Source organism: Callorhinchus milii, unplaced genomic scaffold (assembly GCF_018977255.1).
Source record: "Callorhinchus milii isolate IMCB2004 unplaced genomic scaffold, IMCB_Cmil_1.0 Scaffold2, whole genome shotgun sequence".
NCBI classification, from domain to species: domain Eukaryota; kingdom Metazoa; phylum Chordata; class Chondrichthyes; order Chimaeriformes; family Callorhinchidae; genus Callorhinchus; species Callorhinchus milii.
In genome coordinates this window covers 45,075,343-45,088,484 of record NW_024704743.1, presented here as the reverse complement: position 1 = coordinate 45,088,484, position 13,142 = coordinate 45,075,343, and the positions used below count along the sequence as shown (strand labels likewise).

Sequence of the window (13,142 nt, the reverse complement as noted above, 5' to 3'; positions counted from 1 at the left end):
ATGTGATGCGAAGCGATGGCTGTATACATAAAATTATGTGAGTCGATTTACATGAAAGCTCAGTTAATTATGCAGCACATGTAAAAATACGGAATGGATTAAGAATGGAATTTTCCATTCTAAGCATGGGATCAAAAGATTCATAGCAGTTGTAAACAGCATGGTTTAGACCCCGACCTGATACAAATTGACAATAAATTTCATGCAAGAGATTCATTAAAAAAAGGCTCATGACAGGAATAATAACATTTGCCCTCTTTTTGGTGTCTTTCTGATTTGATTTGAAGGCATCCTCCAAGTATGATAAGAGTAAGGTTTGTACTGGGACCACAAACAATGAGACGGACATAAAAAAAGCATTCCAATATAGACAATTTTATACCACTATCTGACCAATTACAGCTGAGTTATGGCCAACAATAAGCAACATCATCTTAGAGGGGCCAATTCCTCTCTCGTGGCTTCCCTATTTTCTGAGCTGGTGCAGACCTCAAACCTATCTATGGATGATGCTGAAAACAAAGAATAATTCATACTGGTACAGAGAGGGTATCCTTTGAGTTTAGAGTTACATCACTTTGGTGGGGCAGAGTTTAGGGAGTATCAGAACAGAGGCTCTGAAACTCCTAAAGAAGCAGACATCAAAGCCCTGCAGTACATTTCCAACTGTTTTGCTATGTTTCGAAAGCACGCAACATAAAGCTAGATAAGCACACGAATGGGACATATTTTAAATCTGAATTTCATATTGCCGAAGAGTGTTCGCAAGTTTTTTTGTAAGCTTTTGAAAGCTCATCGGTGCTTTCTTCTGAATTGCGAACAATCATTCTTGAGGGCTGCAGGTGTTCGTCAAGGGCAAATTAATTTCTAAGTTCCATCTAAACATTTTTTTTCAATTCACAGAGAAGTTTTACCTTACACAACATGAAACCATAACATGTCAGCAAAGAAGGGAAAACAAGCTTACCTACATCTTAAAACTGATGACAGATTTGCTAAATTCTGAGCAACACTGACTGCTTAGCTCAATAGCTTTGAACTGTATGAACAAAACAAACATATTGGTTGTTTAATACAGCCTTATGAACTGGCGCCAAGAATTGCCAGATAGCAGAGATAATTCACACGGGAACCAGTTTACTACTCCTCCACTCCTGGCGCTAGTTATAGAGCAGCTCTCTATAATCAGCAAGCTGGAAAAACAGCAAATACATCTTGTATGGGACTGAGAAATGAAATCAAGCGGTAAGATCTAAAATAGGAAATTGGGCTCTTAAAATTCCTACGATATTCTGCAAAGGTATTCCTAGATATTCTTTCCAAACATCAAGATCTCACTTATGATTTGCATGTATAGTCGGCACCACTGAACACTATCTTAAAATACCAAGTTCAAGAATATAGGTTTATTTGATTTGATTGTGAATAAGAATATATTTCAACCCAGGATGGTACATCCATCCACCCATCACGATACGGACATCTATCCAGCTACATATCATTTCCATCAGGGTGTACAGCTCTAACAAGTTGTACGCCTCTACTCGTCTACCAGGATGTATACCTCTAAACAGGGTGTACTCCTCCAGACCCAGACTATCAGCAGGTACCAGGAGCAAAATTCAGCCAGAAGTTAGAACTGAGATCAGAGTCTAATCAAGGGTTTAGAGGGGCAGCCTGAGACACATTTGGGTTTCTGCTGAATTGTCTATTTACAAATCCAAACTAGATTCCAATGTTTTCAGTTCCTGTCTTCTCTTTCTGACGCCTGGTTTTACATTCAATCTCCTGATCTCCCAGTTCCCCACTATCTTGGCCTGAATCCTGAATCTTAATTAACGTTTTTGCTGTTTTGCTCTCACCAGTTGTTCCTGGCCCTTCCTTTGCGGCTTGGGCTGTCAGATCGGGAAACATTGAGCAAAACCAGAGAGAAAACATAAAAAGGCGTAACAGAGGCAGAAAAAGTAAATGTAAAAGATAGAAACGTGTGTTTAAAGAACCTTTTGCTGATTGCCCCAGTGGCACAATGGCCTTAAAGGTCAGCTCACTATCATCTGCTCTATCCTGTTACATCTTATCAATCACAACACTCCAAGGACTGATGGCTTGACTCCCAGGCAAAACGAAGGTGCCTCCCTCACTGGCACATTGTGGAAGTGGGATTTTATAAGCAGGAGCAAAAGGGATCACAACCTTATTAGAATATACAATTGTGTTTAATTTCAGAGAGTGGCACAAACAAGCTATATTTTGAACCTATCAAGGCTAAGACTTGGCAGATGTGATGATTGCACAGCTTCAGTCCTTTGAGTCCATTTGAGTAAAGAACAGGGAAAAGCTTGGCTTCAGGTGCTGGAGTTTATCGTCCTGGAGTTCATCCAGCAATCCTGGATGAACGCTGTGTTATGAGAAATTCCCTATAGATTGCAATCCTGCATTTCAGAAGCCAAAATAAATTTCTCTTGGAGTCAAAATTATCTACATGGCTCCAGTCCACTCACTTCCTAATACCAATTCCATTGTATGCACGTAGGTACGCACAACCCCAAAGATACCTTTAGTTGTCTTCAAGTTTTTATACATTCATTTACATTTTATGGTAAAATAAGAGGTAACTTTTGGCCTCTCTCAAAGCTGCAGCATGGGTCATGCACATTCTAGCAAGGTGCTCATGAGCCAAATGATCTGCATGTTGTAACAGAGCGTGGGCTACAGGGAATGTCTCATAACACAGCATTAACATGGGATGTGAAAGAATCAGGAGCCAAGATTTGTGGCCTTATAACAGAGTCAGTGTTATAACTAAGAACCTTGCAATGAACCAAAGGGTGGAGTATAGCTGTACTTTCGTCCACATTTGAAACTAAAGGTGTGACATCTTTTTTAAAATGAAACTCTCAATCTGTCTGTGAAAGTCAGTGTACCTTCCATTCATCATAAAATTGCTATTTACCATTGGAAGAGATTGTGTTCCCATTTTTAAAAATTCTTAAATAGATTAACAACTTTTTTTTAACAAAAGCATTTCAGAATGCCTTTTACCGTATCTTAAGGGGTTAAAGCACTCCGAGACACTGCCCCATGTGAAGGGCGCAATATACATGCAAGTTGTTATTGTTGTTGTTGAAGCAGGGGTCTCCAACCGATCGATCGCTGCTAGGTGGCGCTCTTGCGCATGATCAAAAAGGCAAGAGGAAGGAGCGACAGAACTGTGTAGTTTTTTAGCCCAATTGAAAGAGAAACCAGATGCACAAAATATTTCATGCAACTCGAACTAAAAATTTAAACTTTATTATTTAAACTCCAGGAAATATCATTCATTCCTCGTCTTTATTGAGCATGCATGAGACGTCACCTACAACAACAACAACTTACATTTGTATAGCACAGGAGTAGCGTCCCATAGCGCACCTAGCAGTGATTAACCGGTTGGAGATCTCTGGGTTAAAGGCCGTGTTGTGTATAAAGCTCTCACTTTGCAAGGCGAAATTCCCATGAAGAATGTAGACCATCATATCACCTGTCAAACAATTTAATTTAAATCGCCATCCCAGGAAATCACACAGTAAATATCTCAAAATTAGTTTATGCTGGGTTTGAAGGCAATCTTCATTGAGATAAAAAATTAAATTAAAATCAGGTTATATAAAATGCAGGTGAATCCCAGGCCCATCTGGTATTGGCAGATTATTCATTATATAAGTAGCACATTTTGTACAGAATGCAGTCCTTTATCAGTTCTCCAGCATTAAGCAAAATTGGAAAAAAGATTACAGCAATAATAAAAACATACCAAAATGGACAGAAATTGTTTTGTTAGCAAATGACCCAGTTTGAGCCTAATGCCAATCAATCAGTAGCAAAAGACTTCAAAATCATTTTTTGACCATGACTTTTTATCCCAGCATTCCCCCACCCACCCCCAAATGTCAGCTTCTGCCCAGCAGTGAGCAATTCCTGCCTTTGGGGTATAAAAATCACGCACATGCTCAAACTATGATGTAAAAGAACAAACTTGTTCCAAACACTAAACGTCTCTTGTGATTCATGACAGCGTTAACTATTTCACACACGGTGCTTCCTGAGAAATATTACAGACAAGCACACTAAGGAATTCCAAGTCAAAGGTTTCATTCAGACCTCATTACTGGAGAATGTCCCTCCCTGCTCTCACACAAATCACCGGTTACACAATGGTCCATTTAGATGAAATTTTTATGCCAAATTTCTGCATCCTCCACATGGGTGGTACTTCCTGCTATTTCGTCTGCTGATGGAGTTTTAAATCATATTTCTTCAGACTATATTTAAAAATAACAAAAACAATTTCCAAAGGCTCTTTAAATTCTCCACAAACGTTGCATTATTTCAAAATATACAAACATTTAAACTGCCGCGGAAAAGAAGAATAGTTCTTAATGGAGCTTTGAGCTCCTGTCCACAACTTTAGCAAAGCTTTAATGTGGGCCATTAATACATTTTTCACAAAGCTCATATTTAGCAATAAAAATGCTGCTGACAGATCTGTTATCCGGTGTTAGTACTAGAGATTGGCTGCCATGTTTCGCCCACAAATATACAGTGAATTCACTTTACAGTATATTCTGTGAAGTGCTTTGGGACGTCTAGAAGATGTGAAAAGCGCTATATCAAATGCAAAGATTATTATTATAGAGATATCCAAATGTCCAAATTTTGCAATGTGTGTGGAGAATTTCCATCTATCTTAGAGCGTCCAGAATTTGGCAAATTCTTAAATACATGCTTAATCTTGAAGCCGTTTTTCTGTAAGTTTCTTTTACAAATTAAACCAACTTCAAAGTTAAGACTAAATTCAACAATTTGCCTAATTCTGGATGTTCTAAGTGCTACTTAAATAGGGAAATGTAGAGCCAAGTGGAATTTGCCCCCAGTGATAGTCTAACAATTAGTGTTGTCTGCGTTGGAAACAACATCAGTGAGGCTACCAATAGAGATGCAGTTTTCTTTCTTTCCTTGTAAGCTGTCACTGCTAAAGACCAAATGAAATGTTTCATAATCAGAATTGAGGACTGCTTACCAAACATTAGTAAAATTACTGCCCTGGACCCACAAGCATACCTTATTCAGCATCTTATTCTCCACTGGTTGGTAAATTCACTGACCTTGGCCATTTGAGTTTACTGATCCCATTAATAAGAATTTGTTGTCAATAATTCCAACTGTATTTCGCAACAGTAAAGTTTGTTGTTTCAGTGCAACCATCTTTCTAATTGCCCCACGTTCCAACTCTTACAAGTTTATCTGCAGAACAAATTCAGATATTATACCACGTAAGGAGAGGCATTCCAGGTAACAGAATGCAATGAGAAATAGGGAGTCACGTGTATTAGGGGTAATACATTTGGATCATCCAGCTTCATAAGTTTCCACACCTGTTTACAAAGAATATAAATCTATATGGCTCTCAAACAATCAAAACTCCTGTCGATGCAAAAAATATATAGGAAGGAAAGAAAACACATAACAGGATACAGTGATAGCCCGTTTGTTTCCTGGTTAAAAGCCACAACTAAATTTATAAAGGTCATATTCTTAAATGGAACGAACTAGGCATTCCACTGTTCCCCTTTCCGCATTCTGCTTTCAAATCCCAGGTAAAAATACAAGTATGCAGAAACAGTTTTGTGTTTATTAAAAGATCACAGTCAGGGAGCTGTTCAAAGGAAAAGTGAGGACGGCCTCCTAACAACATTGTAATGTAAAGGTATAAAGGATATAGACGAGGGGCATAGGAGGGGTGGGGTATCGTGTGGAGTACAGACACCACCACGGACTTGTTGTTTTTGGTGCCGGATCACACTAAGTAACTCTATGTAACGATGGCTAGTGTAGGATGATTATTTAATTCTCATTCTCTGAACTGCATAGTGTATACGTGAGTCAAAGTGTAAGTTTTCAACTCACTTGGGATCATCAGGCCTCTGCCAAATCTCCTTTCGGAACCTCCTTTGTGTTGCATTTGTGACATTCCGTCGCCAGTTCCCTGCTGTCCACTTGCTGAAATAGCGGGAATCAAAACTTCAATTACAGAACTTTCTAAAATACAGCACTGGAGATTTTACTTAAACCTGCTTACTGATCAAACGTTTCGAGTGTGCGTACGGTGATTTAAGATTTACCTTGCTGTTTACAAAAATAAAATAAATTAGGATGAACATGATTTCGTACGGTTTAAGGAAATAATCCTTTGTCTATTCTACTCTGCCCTAATACCNAAAAAAAACCTCTGGGTTAACCTCTATCTCTGTACCATCTTCACGTAAAAATGTGCAAGCAACTTGTGTTAAGCCTCACCTTATATCAGTCAGCCAATCATTTTGAGCCATGATGCCTTGTTGGGGTTGGGGGATATAGGTAAGGTTAATTACCACACTCATTTATTTGATGGAAGGTACAGTGCACAAGGAGGATTTGGTAGCAGTAACTGAGTCGTTTTCAAGTTCAATTTGGGATTTGGAAAAGATCTTGCAAATTGACGGGTTTATAAGTATTTGTGTCTTTCAACAGAACTACGATCAAGTATGGAGGGGAGGGGATATCTCAAGGCTTTGTAAAGCCTAATATTGTAGCAAGGACTGTGATGCCGTTTTTATTAACATTTTGTTCCTTTTTAACTGAACGAGGAAGACATGCTCATTTAACTCTTGAATAATATGCTTATTCAAAACTTCCACTACCTCACCCACACCAATCTCCACTTGCCCATCATCCCCATCCTCGCCAGGCTCCACTGACTCAATGGATCGGTTTCAAGATCCTCATCCACACCTATAAATCCCTTCACACTCTAGCACCTCCCTATCTCTGTGACCCTCTTCTATCTTGCTCTTATGCTCACACTCTCTGGCTTGCTGCTTTTTCCCTAACCCTTCCACCTCACATCGGTGACCAAGCCTTCAGCACTATGCCCCCACACTTTAGAACTCCCTCCTTCTTCCCTTCCATCTAGCCCCCTGTTGATCTACCTTTAAGTACCACCTAAAGCCTATATCTTCACCCACCCCTATGGTTATCTCCCTCTCCTCCCTTGCTCAGCATCCAACATTGTCCCTGTGAAGTGCACTGAGACGTTATTCTATGTGAAGGGCGTTATATAAATGAAAGTTGTTCTTGTTTCAGCTCCAATTTCTAGATCCCAATTCCATTTGATTATTTTGTTCTGGTCACTCCTGAGTAAAGGATTCTCATGGAAATTTGGAAACACAAGGTTGGACTTTGTTTTAAATCACCCGGTAGACAAATAACAATAACTTGCATTTATATTGTGCTCCTCATGCAGGGTAGCATCCCAGAGCACTTGAAATAGAGTGGGCAACACTGAGCATTCATTCTCACTCAACTCAAACCACAGGAGAAGGATCAAAACAGAACAACCAAAGCCGCTCCTCTGCTCACTGCTGTTAACTTCTCAATAAAATGGTTCTCCAGCCGGTATGTTTCAAAATCAGCATATGCAATAATTTGCCTTACGTTTCAAAATCGGTTGTTAAAGCTCTCCTGTCGTTACTTTTACTTACAAAAGAAAACAAAATGACGAGCACCTTAATTGGACTCAAGCTATTAGACTGAAGACGGGGACGCAGGAGATCACAGGACCTGCTCAGTTTCACATACTCTAGCAGAAAGATTAAAGTGGAATTTGAGATTGTAAATAACTGGATGTAAATTCTTGGGCTCTGCTCCTCCTTAATTTAGAGCATGTACTGACTCTTCTGCCAATCACGCTGAAGTCGGCACAGCATTTTCAAAATCCACCCCAACACTTTCATCGAGACTCCAGATACAGCCTTTCGCTAGATTTTGTTTTCAATAGACTATGGTACCACAATGTGCTGCTCGGGAGATTTGTGATAGAAGCTAATGATAGCATCAGTCTGCTGATTCCCCACAAGCTGAAAACTTTTCACTGTGCAGTTGAGAAAATAAAACTGGAATAAATAATAGCAATTAAACATTACAGTCACCTCCATATTAAAGATTTATTTTTAGTGGCTGACACTTTTCCTTTTAACACTGACGACAGTTAAGCTGCTTTATGATCCCATTAGGGGGATGAAGTGACAACAGAGTAGCTGTAGTGACATGAACAATAGGGCAATTTTGACTGTAGAAGTGAATTATGGAAGCTGGGAGATGAACTGTGAAACATATGTTATTGCACGGAAAATGTTTAATGGCCATCTAATAACATTTATGTTTTATTCCCTGGGTTACACTATTCAAACCGATGGCGTAAATATCATGTTGCACATCAGGTAAGACTTTACCCTGTGCACTCTATCTTAATAACAGTGAGAGCCTTCGTCATCAAAAGGCACAGGACAGAAATATGATTCATTCAGCAGCACCACTAAATAACAACATGACTGTGGTGAGGTGTAAAGCCAGTGTTAGTGAGTAGTGCACAGTCAAAGCCAGCATAACCTCCACTGTTTAAAATCCTTTCATCTATTTTTACAATCACACCTCTGCACTGGTATGAAGAAGATGGAAACATGATAAATTCCATTTTACTGCAAACTACATGACCAGTAGCAAAGACAGACACATAATAATGTTAGTACTGTTCTGGCCTAGCAGTGCCAGTAACACCTCTTCGCAGAAGCCATGAGTGAGGTGCCACATTGCTATTATATACACATACACACACACACAAAGTACAAACACCAGACTACTGTATGACTGGCTCTGGACTATTTAATGATGATTTCTTTATCTAAAACCTTTACACAACTAGAAAAGTAGGACGCTTTGCTTGTGGTTTGCGGACCATTCTTACTTCTTCCCGACCATGACAAGAACCACAGCAATGTCACCAAAGGTTGAGAGGTGCTCCTGTAGCATAATCCCTCCTCTTTCATCATTAAACTCCTGATTTAATATCGTAAACTAGCATCATTTACAATGTATAACATGGAGCACAGGCAATTGCTTCCTGTGCATTATAAGTAAAAGTGTGTCAACATTCAACAACATTAGGCCACAAACCTTCCTGCATTTATTCTTTAAAATGATATGTCCAGATTAACGAGAAGCAATTTGGGATAATCTCCATTAGCTGTAGATTGTGCGGCATTTAAATCAAAGTCTAAAAATCTGTTGAAGAACATCTGGCATTGGAATTCTGAATATGAATGACTGATAACTATGTACTGGACTATTTTCACACTCTTGTCTATTTTTCACATACAGTTCACTGGAGCCAATTCTTACATAATAATTACTTTACCAGCAATTGGCCTCCCATCAAAGAACACCCTGAAAGTGATCTGATTCATACAGGATAGATTAATACAGATGTTAGGTTTCCAGGAAAAGGATGTTCCTATTTAAAGACAGCATATTTTTAACTCATTGCCAAACAGAGAGTTGCTGGATATTTAAGCTTTGAAAATTATAATTAAATAATCCCTTTTTCAAAATGGAATCATTTAACCTTATAAGGATATAATTATTCTAGAAACAGTCAAAAGCTTTTTCCCAGATCGAAATTAGCTTGCTGTTATGCAGTAACAATTTGACGTTACAGGATCAGTGGTTTTATTTTGCTGCATTACAACATAGCATATCAAATGCAAGTATTATAACTATTATTATTAGTTTGCAGTATATCCTGTGAAGGGCTTTAGGACATCCTCCTGATGTCAAAGGCGCTATACCAAATGTAATGCTTATTATCATCTTTGCCTCATCTGTGCACTGTCCCTCCATTGGATTTCCAATCTCATTCCCTGTCTTTTCCCCCCCATAAACTTTAATACAGAAAAACTGTACCATAACATAGTCTGATTTAGCATGATTTGTTCATCTAAAATTTTTACACAATTGGAAGAATAGGACACTTTGCTTGCTTTTAGAAGTGCTGTAAAGTTCTGTCGAAGACTGGTTACTTCAGGCACAAAGGAAATGTCACCAGCAGCAAACTGACGATACCAAAAGCACTGACCAGTGGTCACTTTTTTGCTTGACTCCTTATAATATAATAATCCTTCATTTGATATACTAGTTTATTAATGCATCAAGATGACTCAAAGATGTCTTATAACATGATCTACAATAATATAATAATCCTTCATTTGATATACTAGTTTATCAAGACATCAAGATTACTCAAAGATGTCTTATAGCATGGTCTGTAATAATATAATAATCCTTGCATTTGATATAGCGCTTTTCACATCTTCTAGACGTCTCAAAGCGCTTCTGAGGTTATGAAGTCAAACCACCACCCTGTAACAGGCTATTTCTTTTTTCTCAAATATTTACCCCATTTCCTTTTAAATACCTGATATTATGGACTCATTTTAAACCTAACCATTTGTGGTTAGGCTTTCCACATTCAGGCAAACCTCTGTGCAAAAAATATCTTATAATCTCCGCCTTTTTCTACTCGTGATAGTCTTCAATTTATGCCTTTTTGTTGCTGACTCATTAATAAATAGAAAATCTTTCATTTCATCCACAAGGTACACAGTCACTCCACTTTACAGTATATCATGTGAAGCACTTTGAGACTCCTCCCAACATGAAAGGTGCTGTATCAAATATAAGAATTATTATATCTTGCCTTCAAAAGCATTGAAAAAAGCTTCTAGAACCATAGTACATCTTTTCAATATTGGATCATAAGAAACGCAGTAGAAATTCAGTACCCTAAAAGCTTAAATTCTAACCTTTCTACCATCCATCTCCTCATCGGCTGTTACCACACAAGAAGCATTGCCCCAATTAACTGAAGGGAAGGGCGCTATCCTTTCTAAAATCTTCTTGTGTTTACAACATATTTTATTGTCTGCAACTACATTGGGAGTTCCAACAGCTTCAAGCAATGCAGATCCAGTTTAGGAGTTTGTCTATCTAAAAATTATAGTTTAACTAGTGCAGTCAATTTACCACAAAACACAGTCACTATACTTTCAACCACAAAACACACAGTCAATCCATTTTATCATATTGTCTCGATGATGTGTAAGCGTTATATCAAATGCAAGTACTATAACTATTATTATTAGTTTGCAATATATCCTGTGAAGGCTTTAGGATGTCCTCCTGACATCAAAGACGCTATACCAAATGTAATGCTTATTATTATTTTTATTCTACATAGTGAAATAAAAGAGTCACCATCAGGTAAAATATTATTGTCACATACAGTGAATGACGTACTGGCTCTCCAAAAGGGCTCGGGATTGTGATGTAAAATAGGGGACCCGATTTGTGGGGGATGTTTGGGAGCCAATTACAGGGGTGCTCGGGCAATTTCCCAATTTCCCATATCACTAGTCCGCCGCTGCGTATAGGAAGCATAAAGAAGCCTTCTACAAACAAGATAGGCTTTGCTCTAATGAGGCTTTGCACTAATAAACTCTTATGTTCATATTTTATATGTTTAGGAACATATTTTAACATGTATTAAATAGGTAGATATTTAACCTTTGTTATCGTCTGCTTCATTCTTTTGGTACATCACAAAACAACAACTTGGACAACAACAACACAAACAAAACAACAAAAGGTTATACTAGTTATAAGACAGGTAACCTAACATTCATTCATTCAACCTTCACTTGTAAATGAACTTTGCCAAACAAGTACAAGTAGATAATAGCAGTAGTAGCATAAGAGGATAACTCCATGCCTTGATTTTTAGGTCAGTTCAGAGCAAAACTCTTATTACCCTGAGCTGTGTGAAACCATGCAGATTGTTTAACATAGCTGTTTGCGGCGGTCAAGAAAAATCTTTTCCATACTGATTCAGGAAGTAGGCATGGCATAAACAGAATGAACTTTGGTGTTGGTGGACCCCTACCTACCACGAGAAATACATTTTCTGCCTATTTTACCATTTTGTGCTTGGTAATGGCTTTCTCTGAAGTCTTGTTACCAAAAGCAGTAGTAATCAACTGAATCAACAAATAGTATTGGCTCTGTATACAAAACCCTTAGGCTTTAAAGACACCTGCAAATAGTAATTTATCCAGAGTGTATTGGCTGGGGTACCTTAGAAAAGCGAACCTTTTGAGACAAATGAAATGCAGAAAGAGCTTCCTACAAAAATCGCAGATGGAGGGTCTTATATACATCACTTGTGTTAGTTCAATTTTTGGTTTTCGAAAATCATCCCTGTAAAATTGTGAATTCAAAGTTGTTAAAAAGCCATTTTCAGCCTTTGCTAATATGGGATTTAGGATTCACAGGCCCTCAATTTTGCTAACCAGACGTTACAATGAACACGAGAACATCGCAAATTAAACCCCAAAGTCCAATGTTAAATGTATAAGATATATCAACCACCAAGGAATGGGGTAAAAATAGGGCTAAAAATACCATTGAGTGTTACATGTAACCTCTTTAGTGATGCACAAATATAGTAGAAGATCACATTGACAGTGGTTGATGTCATCAAACAAGCTGCATGTACTGCTCAATGGAATTTTACCCATTACTCTTCATGTGGAGATATACCAGAACATTTGATATTTAAGTAGTAGACAATCATTAGATCACATAAACCTATAGGTTTAAATCGACTGGACATGGATTTGGGGGAAAACAAGAACCAGCAGGTTACCACATGATGAGTCAATGATCCAGGATGATCCATGAACTGGATACCATTCGGTGTATCTCAACTAAGTATTGCGTCAAAGACGTCAATGATTGTAACAACAAAGAGTAACTCAGCACACGTCCTGAAGCAGAGAAATAAATTCTACCTTGGCAACAATGAAGAAACCTTCTTAAGCTTTCATTGTAGGCCTTCAAAGTGTAGGCTCTTTAGGATCCTGATGGAGTACCCACTAGTTTCCAGAAGCAAGCCTTCCATCAATGTACTGGTCTTTTTAAGAGCCAAGCGTCAAATGGAGCCTCTGAAAGGATTTATTGCACATCTGCGCCTGCATTTGTGACTCAATACCTTGCAGCAAGAAGTTTTTCAGAGATGGTAATTTGTCACGCAATGGATTGTCTTGGAAAAGGCTGACTCTGCACTGGAGTGATTCATTGCAGATCGATATTGACACACATAACTCCACGGAGGAAGGAGGTGAGATACATCAGTAATAATAATAATCCTTGCATTTGATATAGCGCTTTTAGTT

At 38.3% G+C, this 13,142-nt stretch overlaps 1 protein-coding gene across 4 annotated transcripts in view; it reads right to left on the bottom strand.

The window, feature by feature from the left end:
• LOC103179947 (retinoic acid receptor beta) overlaps positions 1–13,142 on the bottom strand; it is a 142,379-nt gene that overhangs the window by 57,586 nt on the left and 71,651 nt on the right. For 3 of the 4 annotated variants that reach the window (XM_007895495.2, XM_007895493.2, XM_007895497.2), the window contains exon 4: positions 5,947–6,039. The exons of the other annotated variant lie outside the window; for it this stretch is intronic. In XM_007895495.2, the coding sequence (XP_007893686.1) occupies positions 5,947–6,039 (93 nt within the window). The remainder of the gene's footprint in view (positions 1–5,946; positions 6,040–13,142) is intronic. 4 annotated transcript variants of the gene reach the window in all.